This window comes from Salvelinus alpinus, chromosome 33 (genome assembly GCF_045679555.1).
Source record: "Salvelinus alpinus chromosome 33, SLU_Salpinus.1, whole genome shotgun sequence".
Classification (NCBI taxonomy): Eukaryota; Metazoa; Chordata; class Actinopteri; order Salmoniformes; family Salmonidae; genus Salvelinus; species Salvelinus alpinus.
This window is the reverse complement of record NC_092118.1, coordinates 12893295-12912680: the sequence shown is the minus strand read 5'-3', so window position 1 is coordinate 12912680 and position 19386 is coordinate 12893295. Positions and strand designations below refer to the sequence as shown.

Sequence of the window (19386 nt, the reverse complement as noted above, 5' to 3'; positions counted from 1 at the left end):
TTCCACATAATGAAAAATATAACCCTCTAGTTTTTTTGAGCTGGTTTATGTGGATGTTACTAATGGATTATGTAACATTGCAATGTCAATTACAGTATAATATATCTGAAGCTGCTATTATGGTGTTGTCACTTTGAATACGTTAGTTATTGCAGTATTGGACTGTATTCACCAGACCAGCTATAGATTATTGTGAGCTGTGGAGCCTTACAGTGTAGTTGTTACACAGGGACAATCTTTAAAGTTAAACCAGACCATTAAATCGCCTAGTGGTTAACCGTGTTGGGCCAGTAACCAAAAGGTCGCTGGTTTGAATCCCTGAGCCGACTAGGTGAAAAGTCTTGAGCAAGGCACAAAACCCTACTGTAATTGCTCTTTTAAGTCGCTCTGGATAAGAGAATCTGTCAAATTACTAAATGTACAATTTCAAAATTGTAATCATGACCAACACTTTTTCTGCTTCCTCCTGTTCTGACATCTCTTCATTGAGGCGCACATTCACTTCCTCTTTCATGCAGTTGAAAGCTAGAGAGAAATAGTGTAGGGAGAGAAAGAGAGAGAGAGAGGGGGATATGCAGAGTTAGAGAAGGAGAGGGAAATCAGTGAAAGAGAGAGAGAAAGAAAGACAGAAATAAAGAGAAAGGGAGAGAGAGAAGGAAAGGAAAGGAGAGGTAGGGGATGCTTCAGGTGTGGTTTGTGGTTGGTCTGTGCTCTTTCATCTGGATTTTGTGTGTGCCCCTCTGAAAAGACATCGATCACAATGAGATGTGAAGCGTGGCGAGTGAAGATGAGCGCGGAGAGGGAAATAGGGAGGGGGGATGGCTGCGGTTATTAAAGTTTGCAATTCTACAGTAATGCTCGGAAATATGAGAGACAAAATGGTATTTTCTCTCTCTCTCTCTCTCTGTTGCTTTCACGGCAATAGAGATTTCCCTTGCTGGTAGAGCATTTCAATTCTTAGTGCACCCCTGACAGTTTTAGAACATATTGGTTTGCTGTGGTTAAATTCATTGATATGTAAGACCAAGTTCTATGTTCTTCTTGTAGAAGTAATAAAGTGTCTAGAGAGAAGGGATATTCTAGTTGATTTTGGAAAGTGAAAGGGGACCCTTTTGTGTTATAGATCTCTGCTTCCAGGCCTTTTGTTGTGAGACTTCATTTCTGGATTCTGTAATGTAAAATGGGTTGTCTGGGTACATGGCCAATCCAAAAATAATTATAAGTAAGTTGTCGAAATATCCAAACATAGCCCTACATACTCTTTGTCAGCGTCATGCCGGTAGATGATATTGTGAAGGAAAATGCCTCCCCTAAGTCCCATAATAAAAACTGTGTTTTGAAGTACACTACATGACCAAAATCATGGGCATTAATATGGAGTTGGTCCCCCCTTTGCTGCTGTAACAGCCTCCACTCTTCTGGGAAGGCTTTCCACTAGATGTTGGAACATTGCTGCGGGGGCTTCCATTCGGCCACAAAAGCGTTAGTGAGGTCGGTCAGGCACTGATGTTGGGCGATTAGACCTGGCTTGCAGTCGGCATTCCAATTCATCCCAAAGGTGTTCGATGGGGTTGAGGTCAGGACTCTGTGCAGGCCAGTGAAGTTCTTCCACACCAATCGATTGGGCCTAGCCCGAACCATAAAAAACAGCCCCAGACCATTATTCCTCCTTCACCAAATTTTACAGTTTTACAGATTCATCACTCCAGAGAACACGTTTACACTGCTCCAGAGTCCAATGGTGGTGAGCTTTACACCACTCCAGCCGACGCTTGGCATTATGCATGGTGATCTTAGGCTTGTGTGTGGCTGCTCGGCCATGGAAACCCCTTTCATGAAGTTACAGACGAACAGTTCTTATGCTGACTTTGCTTCCAGAGGCAGTTTGGAACTCGGTAGTGAGTGTTGCAACCAAGGACATACGATTTTTACAAAAAGAATTGTCTATGGAGATTGGCTGTGTGCTCGGTTTTATATACCTGTCAGCAACGGGTGTGGCTGAAATAGCCGAATCCCAAAATTTGAAGGGATGGCCACATACGTTTGTATATACAGTGGCTTGTGAAAGTTTTCACCCCCTTTGCATTTTTCCAATTTTTTTGCCTTACAACCTGGAACTAAAATTGAATTTTTGGGGGGTTTGTATTATTTTATGAACACAACATGCCTACCACTTTGAAGATGCAAAATATGTTTTATTGTGAAACAAACAAGAAATAAGACAAAAAAACTGAAAACTGAGCGTGCATAACTATTCACCCCCACAAAGTCAATACTTTGTAGAGCCACCTTTTGCAGCAATTACAGTTGCAGGTCTGTTGGAGTATGTCTCTATAAGCTTGGCCCATTCAAGGCAAAACTGCTTCAGCTCCTTCAAGTTGGATGGGTTCGTCTGGTGTACAGCAATCTTTAAGTCATACCACAGATTCTCAATTGGATTGAGGTCTGTGCATTGACTAGGCCATTCCAAGACATTTAAATGTTTCCCCTTAAACCACTCGAGTGTTGCTTTAGCAGTATGCTTAGGGTTATTGTCCTGCTGGAAGGTGAACCTCCGTCCCAGTCTCAAATCTCTGGAAGACTGAAACAGGTTTCCCTCAAGAATCTCCCTGTATTTAGCGCCATCCATCATTCCTTCAATTCTGACCAGTTTCCCAGTCCCTGCCGATGAAAAACATCCCCACAGCTGGTGGGGATGATGTTCTCAGGGTGATGAGAGGTGTTGGGTTTGCGCCAGACATAGCATTTTCCTTGATAGCCAAAAAGCTCAATTTTAGTCTCATCTCACCAGAGTACCTTCTTTCATATGTTTGGAGAGTCTCCCACATGCCTTTTGGTGAACACCAAATGTGTTTGCTTATTTTTTTCTTTAATGCCCTCCTTGCCTGGTCCGTGAGTTTTGGTGGGTGGCCCTCTCTTGGCAGGTTTGTTGTGGTGCCATATTCTTTCAGATTTTTAATAATGTATTTAATGGTGTTCCGTGGAATGTTCAAAGTTTCAGATATTTTTTTATAACCCAACCCTGATCTGTACTTCTCCACAACTTTGTCCCTGACCTGTTTGGAGAGCTCCTTGGTCTTCATGGTGCTGCTTGCTTAGTGGTGTTGCAGACTCTGGGGCCTTTCTGAACAGGTGTATATATACTGAGATCATGTGACACTTTGATTGCACACAGGTGTACTTTATTTAACTAATTATGTGACTACTGAAGGTAGTTAGGGGCTTATTTAGGGGCTTCATAGCAAAGGGGGTGAATACATATGCACACACCACTTTTCCGTCTTTTTTTAATTACATTTTTTGAAACAAGTTATTTTTTTCATTTCACTTCACCAATTTGGACTATTTTGTGTATGTCCATTGCATGAAATCTGAATAAAAATCCATGTTAAACTACAGGTTGTAATGCAACAAAATAGGAAAAACACCAAGGGGGATGAATACTTTTGCAAGGCACGTTATAGTGTATATTGTATCTCTGTTGGTGATCGGCTGGGGGTCTGTGGATTGTGAATAGGGCATGTGATATTGGTAGAGTTGTGAGTGTAGTGGTGGAATAGACATGGGGAGAGGGAGCCCCTTTGTTACTTTTAAACAGTGTTTTATTTACTGCCCCTGATCTCTGACAGCCCATCCCTACCCTATTTCCCCATGTATGCCCTTCTCCCTTCTCTTTCTGCTCTCTCCCAGTGTGTGTGTGTCTCTGGCTTTGAACACTCAAGATCCACCTGCAGCCTGCTGGGATCGAGGAAGTGGAAATCTCAGTATGCTCCTCCCCCAAAGGTTCTCCTCTCTTCTCCCCGTTTACCCCTCTGTTTTCCTCCTCATATCCCCCTTATTACCCTGCTGCCCCCCCCCCTCATCTCCCGCTCAACCCCTCCCATACACATACCCTGTGATGTGGCAAAGGCAGAGACACACTGACAGAAACAGACAATGCCTAAAAAACATGAGGTGAGACACACCCAGGGACAGAGTGAAGCAGGAAAAAACTTTTCTGGTAACATTTTCTATGAAGTCCATATGCATAAGTTCCGGAGTTCCAAATTAAGCAGCAGCAGCTGAAAAGATGAGCTCCTACAAATATTGAAATTTAAATGTTTTTTTAGAGTAAAGTACATCGGAAAAAAATCAAAAGAAAACTGCAAACTGAATAGGAGACCAAACAAGCAGCAAACAAAGAAGAAAGGCTTTTGAAAAAGTAACAATTTTTCATAAAATTATACCGTTTTCTTAGCTAGCTAAGTTGTTTACCTGTTGCTAGGCAGTTGCTAGGGACATTCCTGAAAGAAGCTAGCTAGCTAACAAGGAGTGTCTAGTTGGCAGAAGAGAAGAAGGGACAAAGAAGGGACAAAGTGGGACAAAATAAGGACAGAAGAAAAGGGAAAGGGGACATTAAGGTGAAGCAGTCCTCTAAAGACACAAAAGACAATAATACAAGAAACAACACTTCTATTGCCTCTCCCTCTACGATACGCACTTCCGGTTTGGTTTGGAGCGAGTAGTTGCATTCCGCTTTGCTCCACAGGTAGTATTACAGGTAGTATTACATTTCATTTCATTACAGTACAACAGTTTGATTTGTTTGATCTTAGCTGGCTACATAGCCGTCTTTGTATCCAAGATAATTGTGTAGTCTAGAGTAATTGTCGAGGTTACCTAGCCAGTTAGAGGTTACCTAGCCAGCTACACTTTCAAACAAAGTCAACAACGCAGCCACTGCTAGCTAGCCTATTTCACCAGCCAGCAGTACTATATCATTTTAGTCAATAAGATTTTTTGCAACGTAAGCTTAACTTTCTGAACATTCGAGACGTGTAGTCCACTTGTCATTCCAATCTCCTTTGCATTAGCGTAGCCTCTTCTGTAGCCTGTCAACTATGTGTCTGTCTATCCCTGTTCTCTCCTCTCTGCACAGACCATACAAACGCTTCACACCGCGTGGCCGCTGCTACTCTAACCTGGTGGTCCCAGCGCGCACGACCCACGTGGAGTTCCAGGTCTCAGGCAGCCTCTGGAACTGCCGATCTGCGGCCAACAAGGCAGAGTTCATCTCAGCCTATGCTTCCCTCCAGTCCCTCGACTTCTTGGCACTGACGGAAACATGGATTACCACTGATAACACTGCTACTCCTACTGCTCTCTCCTCGTCTGCCCACGTGTTCTCGCACACCCCGAGAGCTTCTGGTCAGCGGGGTGGTGGCACTGGGATCCTCATCTCTCCCAAGTGGACATTCTCTCTTTCTCCCCTGACCCATCTGTCTATCGCCTCCTTTGAATTCCATGCTGTCACAGTTACCAGCCCTTTCAAGCTTAACATCCTTATCATTTATCGCCCTCCAGGTTCCCTTGGAGAGTTCATCAATGAGCTTGACGCCCTGATAAGTTCCTTTCCTGAGGATGGCTCACCTCTCACAGTTCTGGGTGACTTTAACCTCCCCACGTCTACCTTTGACTCATTCCTCTCTGCCTCCTTCTTTCCACTCCTCTCCTCTTTTGACCTCACCCTCTCACCTTCCCCCCCTACTCACAAGGCAGGCAATACGCTTGACCTCATCTTTACTAGATGCTGTTCTTCCACTAATCTCATTGCAACTCCCCTCCAAGTCTCCGACCACTACCTTGTATCCTTTTCCCTCTCGCTCTCATCCAACACTTCCCACACTGCCCCTACTCGGATGGTATCGCGCCGTCCCAACCTTCGCTCTCTCTCCCCCGCTACTCTCTCCTCTTCCATCCTATCATCTCTTCCCTCTGCTCAAACCTTCTCCAACCTATCTCCTGATTCTGCCTCCTCAACCCTCCTCTCCTCCCTTTCTGCATCCTTTGACTCTCTATGTCCCCTATCCTCCAGGCCGGCTCGGTCCTCCCCTCCTGCTCCGTGGCTCGACGACTCATTGCGAGCTCACAGAACAGGGCTCCGGGCAGCCGAGCGGAAATGGAGGAAAACTCGCCTCCCTGCGGACCTGGCATCCTTTCACTCCCTCCTCTCTACATTCTCCTCTTCTGTCTCTGCTGCTAAAGCCAATTTCTACCACTCTAAATTCCAAGCATCTGCCTCTAACCCTAGGAAGCTCTTTGCCACCTTCTCCTCCCTCCTGAATCCTCCTCCCCCTCCTCCCCCCTCCTCCCTCTCTGCTGATGACTTCGTCAACCATTTTGAAAAGAAGGTCGACGACATCCGATCCTCGTTTGCTAAGTCAAACGACACCGCTGGTTCTGCTCACACTGCCCTACCCTGTGCTTTGTCCTCTTTCTCCCCTCTCTCTCCAGATGAAATCTCGCGTCTTGTGATGGCCGGCCGCCCAACAACCTGCCCGCTTGACCCTATCCCCTCCTCTCTTCTCCAGACCATTTCCGGAGACCTTCTCCCTTACCTCACCTCGCTCATCAACTCATCCTTGACCGCTGGCTACGTCCCTTCCGTCTTCAAGAGAGCGAGAGTTGCACCCCTTCTGAAAAAACCTACACTCGATCCCTCCGATGTCAACAACTACAGACCAGTATCCCTTCTTTCTTTTCTCTCCAAAACTCTTGAACGTGCCGTCCTTGGCCAGCTCTCCTGCTATCTCTCTCAGAATGACCTTCTTGATCCAAATCAGTCAGGTTTCAAGACTAGTCATTCAACTGAGACTGCTCTTCTCTGTGTCACGGAGGCGCTCCGCACTGCTAAAGCTAACTCTCTCTCCTCTGCTCTCATCCTTCTAGACCTATCGGCTGCCTTTGATACTGTGAACCATCAGATCCTCCTCTCCACCCTCTCCGAGCTGGGCATCTCCGGCGCGGCCCACGCTTGGATTGCGTCCTACCTGACAGGTCGCTCCTACCAGGTGGGGTGGCGAGAATCTGTCTCCGCACCACGTGCTCTCACCACTGGTGTCCCCCAGGGCTCTGTTCTAGGCCCTCTCCTATTCTCGCTATACACCAAGTCACTTGGCTCTGTCATATCCTCACATGGTCTCTCCTATCATTGCTATGCAGACGACACACAATTAATCTTCTCCTTTCCCCCCTCTGATAACCAGGTGGTGAATCGCATCTCTGCATGTCTGGCAGACATATCAGTGTGGATGACGGATCACCACCTCAAGCTGAACCTCGGCAAGACGGAGCTGCTCTTCCTCCCGGGGAAGGACTGCCCGTTCCATGATCTCGCCATCACGGTTGACAACTCCATTGTGTCCTCCTCCCAGAGTGCTAAGAACCTTGGCGTGATCCTGGACAACACCCTGTCGTTCTCAACTAACATCAAGGCGGTGACCCGTTCCTGTAGGTTCATGCTCTACAACATTCGCAGAGTACGACCCTGCCTCACGCAGGAAGCGGCGCAGGTCCTAATCCAGGCACTTGTCATCTCCCGTCTGGATTACTGCAACTCGCTGTTGGCTGGGCTCCCTGCCTGTGCCATTAAACCCCTACAACTCATCCAGAACGCCGCAGCCCGTCTGGTGTTCAACTTTCCCAAGTTCTCTCACGTCACCCCGCTCCTCCGCTCTCTCCACTGGCTTCCAGTTGAAGCTCGCATCCGCTACAAGACCATGGTGCTTGCCTACGGAGCTGTGAGGGGAACGGCACCTCCGTACCTTCAGGCTCTGATCAGGCCCTACACCCAAACAAGGGCACTGCGTTCATCCACCTCTGGCCTGCTCGCCTCCCTACCTCTGAGGAAGTACAGTTCCCGCTCAGCCCAGTCAAAACTGTTCGCTGCTCTGGCACCCCAATGGTGGAACAAACTCCCTCACGACGCCAGGTCAGCGGAGTCAATCACCACCTTCCGGAGACACCTGAAACCCCACCTCTTTAAGGAATACCTAGGATAGGATAAAGTAATCCTTCTAACCCCCCCCCCCCTTAAAAGAGTTAGATGCACTATTGTAAAGTGGTTGTTCCACTGGATATCATAAGGTGAATGCACCAATTTGTAAGTCGCTCTGGATAAGAGCGTCTGCTAAATGACTTAAATGTAAATGTAATAATGCATTATACAGCATTTTACATGTTCTCATAATGCATTATACAGCATTATACATGTTCTCATAATGCACTCTGGTAGAGTAATAATGCAGTATAAACCAGTGGTGGTCAGTGCTGTTTAAGATTAGGGAGGACAATTTGGGGGGGATTATGAACATGTCCTTATTTCTATTACAGCATGTTGGATGACTGTCATTCAAATTCCATTCACCCAGTTCAATGTAACTGCAATAGGTTTAGGCTACTGCATGATACTCTAATTGTCCCTATACCCATCATGAGGTTGCTACAACCTAGCCTATGAATGACAGTTTACAGCGTAGGTGCACGCACACAGGTCAAGAGACAAATGTGAGGTGACAGACAATGACATTCAGTACCACCTTTCACACTCTTGCCTGGATGTAGATGATATAGGGTGTAATCATTTGTCGAACAGTTGCAAACAGGAGTTTATATTGGACAAATTCAGGTATGTTCATCCCCGTTTTGTTCCATTTGCTTCCGTGTAAAAAACGTTTTCAGCATAATCGGCGGAATGAATACACCCCTGATCTCGCGTAAACACAGTTCACTTTCATAGCAGCCACGTTGTATTCCTTCTCGCATTGATGTGGTCTACCTCCTTTCACCTCTTCCCTTCGCTTGTGGACTTCAAGGCACAACACATCAGCTGTACGTGACCAGGCAAAATAACCTTTCCAAACCAAACCGCTACACACAACCTACATCGTTGTCACCATATTAGCTAAAGTAACATCATAGTCAGCATAGCTAACAGAACTAACGCGTTAGTAAACCCTCTACAATCATGCAGAAACGTTAGTGTACAGTCAGTAAGCAGTTACACCGGCGGGCCCTGGTTAGCAATAAATGAGTAATATTAAAAGATGACCTTGACTTGGAAGAGTTCCAGTGTTGTGTTGGAAAGTCATAGCTAACATAGTATCCCTCTGTTTGAGCGGGGTGTTTCAGTAGGCTAAACTAGCTAGCTGCATTTGCTAGCTAAGTAAGTGAAAAAAAATGAGGAAATCTCTCTAACATAGCATTCCTCAGTTTTAGCTAACATAGCTTTCCTTTCTTTAGGCAGGGTGTTTCAGTAGACTAAACTAGCTAGCTGCAATTATGAAATCTCTCTCTCTTTCTCTCTTGCTTCTCCTTCATTTTGGAAAAAATCAGTTTGTTCAAAACTGTTCAACTATTGTCTTTCTCTCTCTTTGAGTCAACTACTCGCCACATTTTATACACTGCAGTGCTAGCTAGATGTAGCTCATGATTCCAGTTCTAGATTAATTATCTGATCCTTTGATTGGATGGACAACGTATCATTTTATGCTGCAAGAGCTCTGATAGTCTGGAGGTCGTCCTCTGGAAGTTGTCATAATTACTGTGTAAGTCTATGGAAGGGGGTGAGAACCATGAGCCTCCTAGGTTTTGTATTGAAGTCAATGTACCCAGAGGAGGACGAAAGCTAGCTGTCCACCGGCTACACCATGGCGCTAACCTACAGAGTGCTGTTGAGGCTACTGTAGACCTTCTTTGCGTAATAGTGTTTTTTAATCAGTTATTGGTGGCGTGATTATATTTATATTTTCTTCCTACCTTTGTTGGTTGCAGAGCAGGTGCTGCAGTGTATTGTTGTTTAGAGGATGGGTTTGTGACTGAAGGTTGTTTAAATCTAGACTCCATTTTTGTTCTGGTTCCAGGTTTGACCACAGACAGTGACCCTGTGAGACAGCATTTAATTTTTTCAAATCAAATCAAATCAAAGTGTATTTGTCACATGCGCCGAATACAACAGGTGTAGACCTTACAGTGAAATGCTTACTTACAGGCTCTAACCAATAGTGCAAAAAAGGTATTAGGTGAACAATAGGTAAGTAAAGAAATAAAACAACAGTAAAAAGACAGGCTATATACAGTAGCGAGGCTATAAAAGTAGCGAGGCTACGTACAGACACCGGTTAGTCAGGCTGATTGAGGTAGTATGTATATGTAGATATGGTTAAAGTGACTATGCATCTATGATGAACAAAGAGTAGCAGTAGCGTAAAAGAGGGGTTGGCGGGTGGTGGGTGGCAGGACACAATGCAGATAGCCCGGTTAGCCAATGTCCGGGAGCACTAGTTGGTCGGCCCAATTGAGGTAGTATGTACATGAATGTACAGTTAAAGTGACTATGCATATATGATAAACAGAGAGTAGCAGCAGCGTAAAAGAGGGGTTGGGGGGTTGGGGGGGCACACAGTGCAAATAGTCCTGGTAGCCATTTGATTACCTGTTCAGGAGTCTTATGGCTTGGGGGTTGAGAAGTCTTTTTGTCCTAGACTTGGCACTCTGGTACCGCTTGCCATGTGGTAGTATAGAGAACAGTCTATGACTGGGTTGGCTGTGGTCTTTGACAATTTTTAGGGCCTTCCTCTGACACCGCCTGGTGTAGAGGTCCTGGATGGCATGCAGCTTAGCCCCAGTGATGTACTGGGCCGTACGCACTACCCTCTGTAGTGCCTTGTGGTCAGAGGCCGAGCAATTGCCATACCAGGCAGTGATGCAACCAGACAGGATGCTCTCGATGTTGCAGCTGTAGAACCTTTTGAGGATCTCAGGACCCATGCCAAATCTTTTTAGTTTCCTGAGGGGGAATAGGCTTTGTCGTGCCCTCTTCACGACTGTCTTGGTGTGTTTGGACCATTCTAGTTTGTTGTTGATGTGGACACCAAGGAACTTGAAGCTCTCAACCTGCTCCACTACACCCCTGTCAATGAGAATGGGGGCGTGCTCGGTCCTCCTTTTCCTGTAGTCCACAATCATCTCCTTAGTCTTGGTTACGTTGAAGGATAGGTTGTTATTCTGGCACCACCCGGCCAGGTCTCTGACCTCCTCTCTATAGACTGTCTCATCGTTGTCGGTGATCAGGCCTACCACTTGTGTCATCTGCGAACTTAATGATGGTGTTTGAGTCGTGCCTGGCCATGCAGTCGTGGGTGAACATGGGAGTACAAGAGGGGACTGAGCACACTCCCCTAGGGAGCTCCAGTGTTGAGGAGCAGCGTGGCAGATGTGTTGTTACCTACCCTCACCACCTGAGGGTGGCCCGTCAGGAAGTCCAGGATCCAGTTGCAGAGGGAGGTGTTTAGTCCCATGATCCTTAGCTTAGTGATGAGCTTTGAGGGTACTATGGTATTGAACGCTGAGCTGTAGTCAATGAATAGCATTCTCACATAAGTGTTCCTTTTGTCCAGGTGGGAAAGGGCAGTGAGGAGTGCAATAGAGATTGCATCATCTGTGGATCTGTTTGGGCGGTATGCAAATTGGAGTGGGTCTAGGGTTTCTGGGATAATAGTGTTGATGTGAGCCATTACCAACCTTTCAAAGCACTTCATGGCTACGGACGTGAGTGCTACGGGTCTGTCGTCATTTAGGCAGGTTGCCTTTGTGTTCTTGGGCACAGGGACTATGGTGGTCTACTTGAAACATGTTGGTATTACAGACTCAATCAGGGACATGTTGAAAATGTCAGTGAAGACACTTTCCAGTTGGTCAGCGCATGCTCGGAGTACACGTCCTGGTAATCTGTCTGACCTTGCGGCCTTGTGAATGTTGACCTATTTAAAGGTCTTACTCACGTCGGCTACGGAGAGCGTGTTCACACAGTCGTCCGGAACAGCTGATGCTCTCATGCATGCCTCAGTGTTGCTTGTCTCGAAGCGAGCATAGAAGTGATTTAGCTCGTCTGGTAGGCTCGTGTCACTGGGCAGCTCGCGGCTGTGCTTAGTTTAGTCTGTAATAGTTTGCAAGCCCTGCCACATAAGACGAGCGTCGGAGCCGGTGTAGTATGATTCAATCTTAGCCCTGTATTGAAGCTTTGCCTGTTTGATGGTTTGTCGCAGGGCATAGCAGGATTTCTTGTAAGCTTCCGGGTTAGAGTCCTGCCCCTTTAGCTCAGTGCGAATGTTGCCTGTAATCCATGGCTTCTGGTTGGGGAATGTAAGTACAGTCACTGTGGGGACGACGTCCTCGATGCACTTATTGATAAAGCCAGTGACTGATGTGGTGTATTCCTCAATGCCATCGGAAGAATCCCGGAACATGTTCCTGTCTGTGATAGTAAAACAGTCCTGTACTTTTAGCATCTGCTTCATCTGACCACTTTTTTATAGACCGAGTCACTGGTGCTTCCTGCTTAAATTTTTTCTTGTAAGCAGGAATCAGGAGGATAGAGTTGTGGTCGGAATAACCAAATGGAGGGACGAGGGAGAGCTTTGTGTGGATTACAGGTGATCTAGAATTTTTTTTCCCTCTGGTTGCACATTTAACATGTTGATAGAAATTTGGTATGATAAGTATTTCAGCTTACCATGATCAGCTTACCACTTTTGTTTCACATGTCAGACCAGAAACAACCAAACAGCTGTACTGAACATGCTGCTAAGTACTGCTAATGAGCATGATGATTTTAGGTCTAGTGTGTAATTATGGTTTGTTTGTATGACTGACTGTATCATTAAATGGCTGTTCAGCTGGTGTTCTCTAAGAACGGAGCCATTGAGCACCCTCCTGTCTGATTGGCTTACCTAGAGAGAGAGAGAGAGAGAGATTTATGTTTATTTATTTTCCCTTTTGTACTTTAACTATTTGCACATCATTACAACACTGTATATACAGATGAAGTCGGAAGATTACATAAACTTAGGTTGGAGTCATTAAAACTCGTTTTTCAACCACCCCACCAATTTCTTATTAACAAACTATAGTTTTGGCAAGTCGGTTAGGACATCTACTTTGTGCATGACACAAGTAATTTTTCCAACAATTGTTTACAGACAGATTATTTCACTTAGAATTCACTGTATAACAATTCCAGTGGGTCAGAAGTTTACATACACTAAGTTGACTGTGCCTTTAAACAGCTTGGAAAATTCCAGAAAGTTATGTCATGGCTTTAGAAGTTTCTGATAGGCTACTTGACATAATTTGAGTCAATTGGAGGTGTACCTGTGGATGTATTTCAAGGCCTACCTTCAAACTCAGTGCCTCTTTGCTTGACATCATGGGAAAATCAAAAGAAATCATCGAAAGACCTCAGAAAAAAAATTGTAGACCTCCACGAGTCTGGTTCATCTTGGGAGCAATTTCCAAATGCCTGAAGGTACCACATTCATCTGTACAAACAATAGTACGCAAGTATAAACACCATGGGACCACGCAGCCATCATACCGCTCAGGAAGGAGACGCGTTCAGTCTCCTAGAGATGAAAGTACTTAGGTGCGAAAAGTGCAAATCAATCCCAGAACAACAGCAAAGGACCTTGTGAAGATGCTGGAGGAAACAGGTACAAAAGTATCTATATCCACAGTAAAACGAGTCCTATATCGACATAACCTGAAAGGCCGCTCAGTAAGGACGAAGCCACTGCTCCAAAACCACCATAAAAAAGCCAGACTACGGTTTGCAACTGCGCATGGGGACAAAGATCTTACTTTTTGGAGAAATTTTCTCTGGTCTGATGAAACCATAATGACCATCGTTATGTTTGGAGGGAAAAGGGGGAGGCTTGCATGCCGAAGAACACCATCCCAACCATGAAGCAGCGGGGTGGCAGCATCATGTTGTGAGGGTGCTTTGCTGCAGGAGAGACTGGTGCACTTCACAAAATAGATGGCAGCATGCGAAATTAAAATTATGTGGATATATTGAAGCAACATCTCAAGACATCAGTCAGGAAGTTAAAGCTTGGTCGCAAATGGGTCTTCCAAATGGACAATGACCCCAAGCATACTTCCAAAGTTGTGGCAAAATGGCTTATGGACAACAAAGTCAAGGTATTGGAGTGGCCATCACAAAGCCCTGACCTCCACCCTATAGAAAATGTGTGGGCAGAACTGAAAAAGTGTGTGCGAGCAAGGAGGCCTACAAACCTGACTCAGTTACACCAGCTTTGTCAGAAATCATTCTCTCTACTATTATTCTGACATTTCACATTCTTAAAATAAAGTGGTGATCCTAACTGACCTAAGACAGGGAATTTTTACTAGGATTAAATGTCAGGAATTGTGAAAAACTGAGTTTAAATGTATTTGGCGAAGGTGGATGTAAACTGACTTCAACTGTAGACATATGACATTTGGAACTTTTGTAAGTGTAATGTTTACTGTTATTTTTTTTGCTGTTTATTTCACTTTTGTTTATTTGGTGTTACTTGCTTTGGCAATTGAAACATATGATTCCCATGCCAATAAAGCCGTTAAATTGAATTGAGAGAAAGAGAGACACTGTGCCTCAGATCCACATAGGGGAAAGATGAGACCTTGAGGAATAAAAGCACAGCATTCCCCAATAGCATGTTACTGTAGCTTTGACTGTGCATCATGTCTTTCGGTTATTCCTCTCTTTTCCAACTGTAATTCAGACAAACTGTAAATCAGACAAACTCAAATCCAATATGGTCAGCAAAGCGTTTGTCAGTTTAAAACAAACGAATTAGCCTCAGGTCCAACCTGTATAATTTCTCTTCCTCCTCCCTCCCGCCTTCTGGGCAACGATGTCCCAGTTTTCAGCATATTCTTTGTAGGCCTACAAGTCCCTAGGGTGCCTTTACTGTTTTCTCCACAGACTCTGCCCCAGGGAGGCATGGGTATTGTAGTCGAAGCCTCATGGGTGCCTCAAACTGTGGTTTGATAAAACTGACAGTACGGTCATGCGCAAAGCGTAAAGAGCGATCACGTTGCCATCCCTTCCCAGAGGTCATTTGGTGTTACAGTAATCCCTCGTTTATCGCGGGGGTTACGTTCCGAAAATGACCCGCGATAAGTGAAATCCGCGAAATAGAAAACTTCTTTTTTTTTTACAATTAGCAACTATTACATGTATACAAATACAGTGACTCACGTGTAGGCCGTTTCACTGCTCTTCAGACTGGGCCGCTGCATCCTGACTGCGCTCTGCAGTGTTCTCTTCTTCTGAAGCCCGCGGTGCAGGTGTGTTTGTTCGGGAGAAGAGCATAGTGATAGGCAGCTGTTGTCGCTCTTTTTTCTTCTTTGCAAAAAGATCCTTGTACACCGACATGCCACCATCGATTACGTTGGAGAACTGTAATGAACGGCTCATCAAAGGGTCCCATTCCTCAGCTACTCGCTTAAGTTCAGTGGCCATTCGCACCATGGTTGCTAAGCGACCAAGCGTTAGTCCTTCCTTCCTTCCTGGCCAACTTAATGTAAATTTGCCAAGCTGTTTTATGTACGTACACATAACTGCACGAGACGACAAAATGATAGCACAATTCGTAGCATGTTTTGATACAAGAAGCGGGAGTGAGTTTTTAGCGAATCAGAATGCAGAGCACAATGCACCAAAAAAAAATAAAAAATGCATTATGAAAATCCGCGAAATAGCGAATCCGCGATAAGTGAACCGCGAAGTGGCGAGGGATCACTGTATATGAAATGTCTATTCTGCCTGTATAGGGATTCTGGGTGTGCAGTATTTGTCATTGGGCACACACCCATACACACACACCATATTTCTCTGGTGAGCTTGTTGTGTGTCTTTCTACGCAAGTGGATTGGGAGATGTTCCATATCAGAAGTGTTTAACCTCTCAGATAAGAAATGTAAAGCACGTTTTCAGGCAGTCACGGTAATGTGACATTGGGGATGTACATGCACGGTAAAGGGGCGCCAGACACATACGTTACATTTAGAGAGCCCTAGAGCTTGAGTGGACGGGTGGGAAGGGGAAGATAGCAGTGGAGATGAGAAAGAGAGTCAGGGATGTCTTTTGATACACATCCTGAAGTTTCCCTTGGGTTCTCACTCTACCCGTTTTCCTTTAAGTGCTCTCATTGTGTGGGATTGGTAGAGATAAACACATCCGCATTCTGACATTCTCTTTAATGTTCACACACAAGCACTTACTGGTGTATTCTGAGGGGAACTCAACAAACTTTCCTCTCTTCCTTTCCATGCACATCCACTCAAATACAGATGGTACAACACTCTCAGTCACTGATCAAATTGTACCAGCCTAGACACTTTATTCTGCATAGAAACAACAGTTCAATTGGACACTTGAAGGTGGTAGAACTGCTGCTTTTCCATTTGACATTTTAAAATCTCCTAACCTAAGGCAGTGGAGCTCTGTTCCGCTGGGGTTCTTCCCAATTAAAATCTGGCACAAATAATACAGTATACATTCTGTGCATGCATGACATATGCCTGTAAACCATGTCTTTGTCAGCCCTGGTAGTGTCTGTGGTCACAGTGAAGAGGAGGGGTATGTAACTGTGGTTGTGTGGGAGGAGGAGGTGTCTCCCCTTAGAGCGGGAGTCGGGAGGGGGTTAGATGGGAAGTGGTGGTGAGTGTGGCCCATCTAAGTGAAATGTGCTGTGGTACTGCAGCGCTGAAACAGATTATCTCTGGATGGCTCTCCTCACTCCCAGACAGACAGACAGACAGACAGACAGACAGACAGACAGACAGACAGAGAGAGAGAGAGAGAGAGAGAGAGAGAGAGAGAGAGAGAGAGAGAGAGAGAGAGAGAGAGAGAGAGAGAGAGAGAGAGAGAGAGAGAGAGAGAGAGAGAGAGAGAGAGAGAGAGAGAGAGAGAGAGAGAGAGAGAGAGAGAGAGAGAGAGAGAGAGAGAGAGAGAGAGAGAGAGAGAGAGAGAGAGCAGGCCATGGTGTACTGTATGTTATATTTACAGTATCAGCACACTTGGAAAATCAGACGCTTGGAGGGCCATTTGGAGAGGGTTGTATTGTGTGGGTTTGCATGTGTATATCCATCCGTGTGTGTGACCATGTGCATTTATGTAAGTGTGTGTGAGAGAGAGAAGGAGTGTTGTTTGGCTGTAGGGGTATTTGCATGTATGAGTGTGTCACACAACCCAGATGCTTATGTCGAGGATGAAAAAAAGACGGCTAAAACAACAGGCATTATGTGCTTTCTGAAGGCTTTAGGATAAACCCTGGTGGTAATCAAGACTGTTCTGCTTTGACTCTTCCATGGCTGTCCCTTGATTACCTTTTAGCCTTCTACTTTGTTGTTCCTCTGTCTCCTTTCGCCTCCTATTTCCGTCTTAATCCTACTAATTTAATTCTCCCTTGATACTCTCTCTTTCCCTTCATTCCTCTCTCTCTCTCTCTCTCTCTCTCTCTCTCTGTCCACAGCTGCAGTCGTTCCTGCAAGTGAACGTCAGCCAGGTACACGTGGATGAGTGTGCCAACACAGACTGTGGCGGCAGCGGCGGCTGCTCCAACGTGCTGAGCGTCAGTGACACGCCCACTGTGGTGGATTCTGGGAGCATGTCACTGGTGTCGGTGGCGGTGGAGTCCACGGCAGTATGCAGCTGCTCCGGTAGAGAACACGTCCACAAGATCTGTTCCTCCTATCCCAGAAACCCCTGCTTCAACGGGGGCATCTGTGTCGACACTCAGAGCGGGTACAGGTGAGAAAGAAGTCATACCACCTGCAGTGAAATGTTCACACAGGGGAAGGGGTTTAATTGTGTTTACAGTTGTGTACGGGTGAGCTGAGGTATCAAAAAGCAGCAAATAGCCTTTGGCAGCCTGACCTTTTAGCAGTCACCAGGGTGGGGGAAGGGGAGGCTCAGATCTGTTGTTTCCCTGTTGAGAAAGTGATGGTTGCCTGGAGTCTGCAACAGATAGATGAGAATGAATACCTGGTAGGAGAATGCTTTATAAATGAGAGTGAGGGCTATGTGTGGAAGACGAATCAATAAGTCAACTAATACTTAAATCTTGCTAGAGGGATGAAACTCTTTGAAAGTATTTGGCCAAAAACAGGCAAGTGGCACCGTGCGCCTCCCTGCTCGCTCACACGAATGCTGTGCTGGTGCTGAATGATAGATCAAGTGAAGTTTTCAAAAGGATCCAAGCCCCTCTTTGTGAGTCTCATCACTTAACCTACCTGCAAGACTTCTCACAAATATGAAGTACACAGCTTTTAGCCTTTTTCTCCAATTATCCAGAGCCAATAATGCTATTGATTTTCTTCACTGAGTAACAATACCTAAACAGAGAGAAGGGGACTAACAATCCATTTTACAAGGGGGGCGAGGGGGGTAATGGTGAGGAGGAAAGAGGGCAGCAAAGTCATTTGGTACGGGGGTTGGAAGGTGAGGTGGGGGTGAGGGGTCGGGTTAGACAACCAGATAACATAGCCGAGGCTGTTTAAATAACCTCGTTAGCCACGCCTGATTATTCTGCTTCATCTCTAATTGAACAGAGTTAAACCATGTCCACAGGTCTCACCTCTCTCTCCCTCTCTCTCTCTCTCTCTGGCTCTCTCTCTCTCTCGCCGGCCAGGCCTTTGATGTCTTTCCGACCTGGGCTCAGCTCGCTGCTGTAATCCCAGCGGTGGTTGTTTAGGAGAGAAGCTTTAGCTTCAGTATTGAGCTCTGTGTTCTACAGTACAGCAGCCATGTTGCAGTGCCATATGCCTGGTGCCTCGGTTTCCTCTCTGCTCCTCTCACCTCCTCTACCTCTCTCCCCCGGTGCCTCTCTGTTTTTGGTTCCCTCTTGGTCCTCCTGAATGAATTTCATAGTTGTGCTCTGAATGTCTGAGCGAGCTCAACGTCAAGCTAAATACTTCTGGGATCGTGTTGAGGAGGAAGGCTAAACGCCGCCGGTGATGTGGGGGGAATTTTCTAATGATCTTTGTGATTAAAAATGCAAAGGAAATGAACACATCAAAAATACCAACCTGGCCGCTACACGAAAGGAGGTATTTAAAAGGGAACGATGCATGTTTTATCATACGTCTGTGTAATTTTTTGTTAGGGTGTTTGCAATGTGGAAGTGCACTTAAATAACAGTGCACAAACAATTTAACGAGAGCTCGAGATCATTTAAAAAATATATATATTTCATCTCTGAGAATTCATGCAACATTTTGTGGAGACCACTGTGGAGACCACTTAGGTACAATAAAAACTGGAGACTGTGTCCAACTGTTGTTTTTAAATTAATCTACTCACTTTCACATACGCCGGGTTGCATCCGGTTTATGCGGACCAACATCACATGCGCGCTCTGACCCAGTGCGCACTGGGAGCAGCACGAGCAGCGACGATGTCATCCAAAATCATGGCAGACATTGGATGAATTTTAAAAAATTATTTATCTTTGGCTGTGAGTGATGAAAGAAAATGTGGCCACAGCGACAATTCTTTGAGTAATTCAATAGATGGTTTTGTGCACAAAGACCTAAAGTGGCTTATTAGGAATTTCCAAATCTGACTTCTCTATGTGGCCGTGTATAGACATGGTCTTTCTGGGCCAGGAGTCAGTTAAACTGCAGTACCGAAGCAAAACTGTAGGAGCAGTCAAAACCGTGCTTCTAGACCAGAAACCTGACCCCTTTTCGTGGAGACACATAAACTACTACACGGCT

At 45.6% G+C, this 19386-nt stretch overlaps 1 protein-coding gene across 1 annotated transcript in view; it reads left to right on the top strand.

The window, feature by feature from the left end:
* The window catches only part of LOC139562765 (neural-cadherin), a 230541-nt gene that overhangs the window by 170979 nt on the left and 40176 nt on the right, over window positions 1–19386 (top strand). The window contains exon 22 of the mRNA XM_071380765.1: window positions 17142–17419. Coding sequence (XP_071236866.1) covers window positions 17142–17419 — 278 coding nt within the window. The remainder of the gene's footprint in view (window positions 1–17141; window positions 17420–19386) is intronic.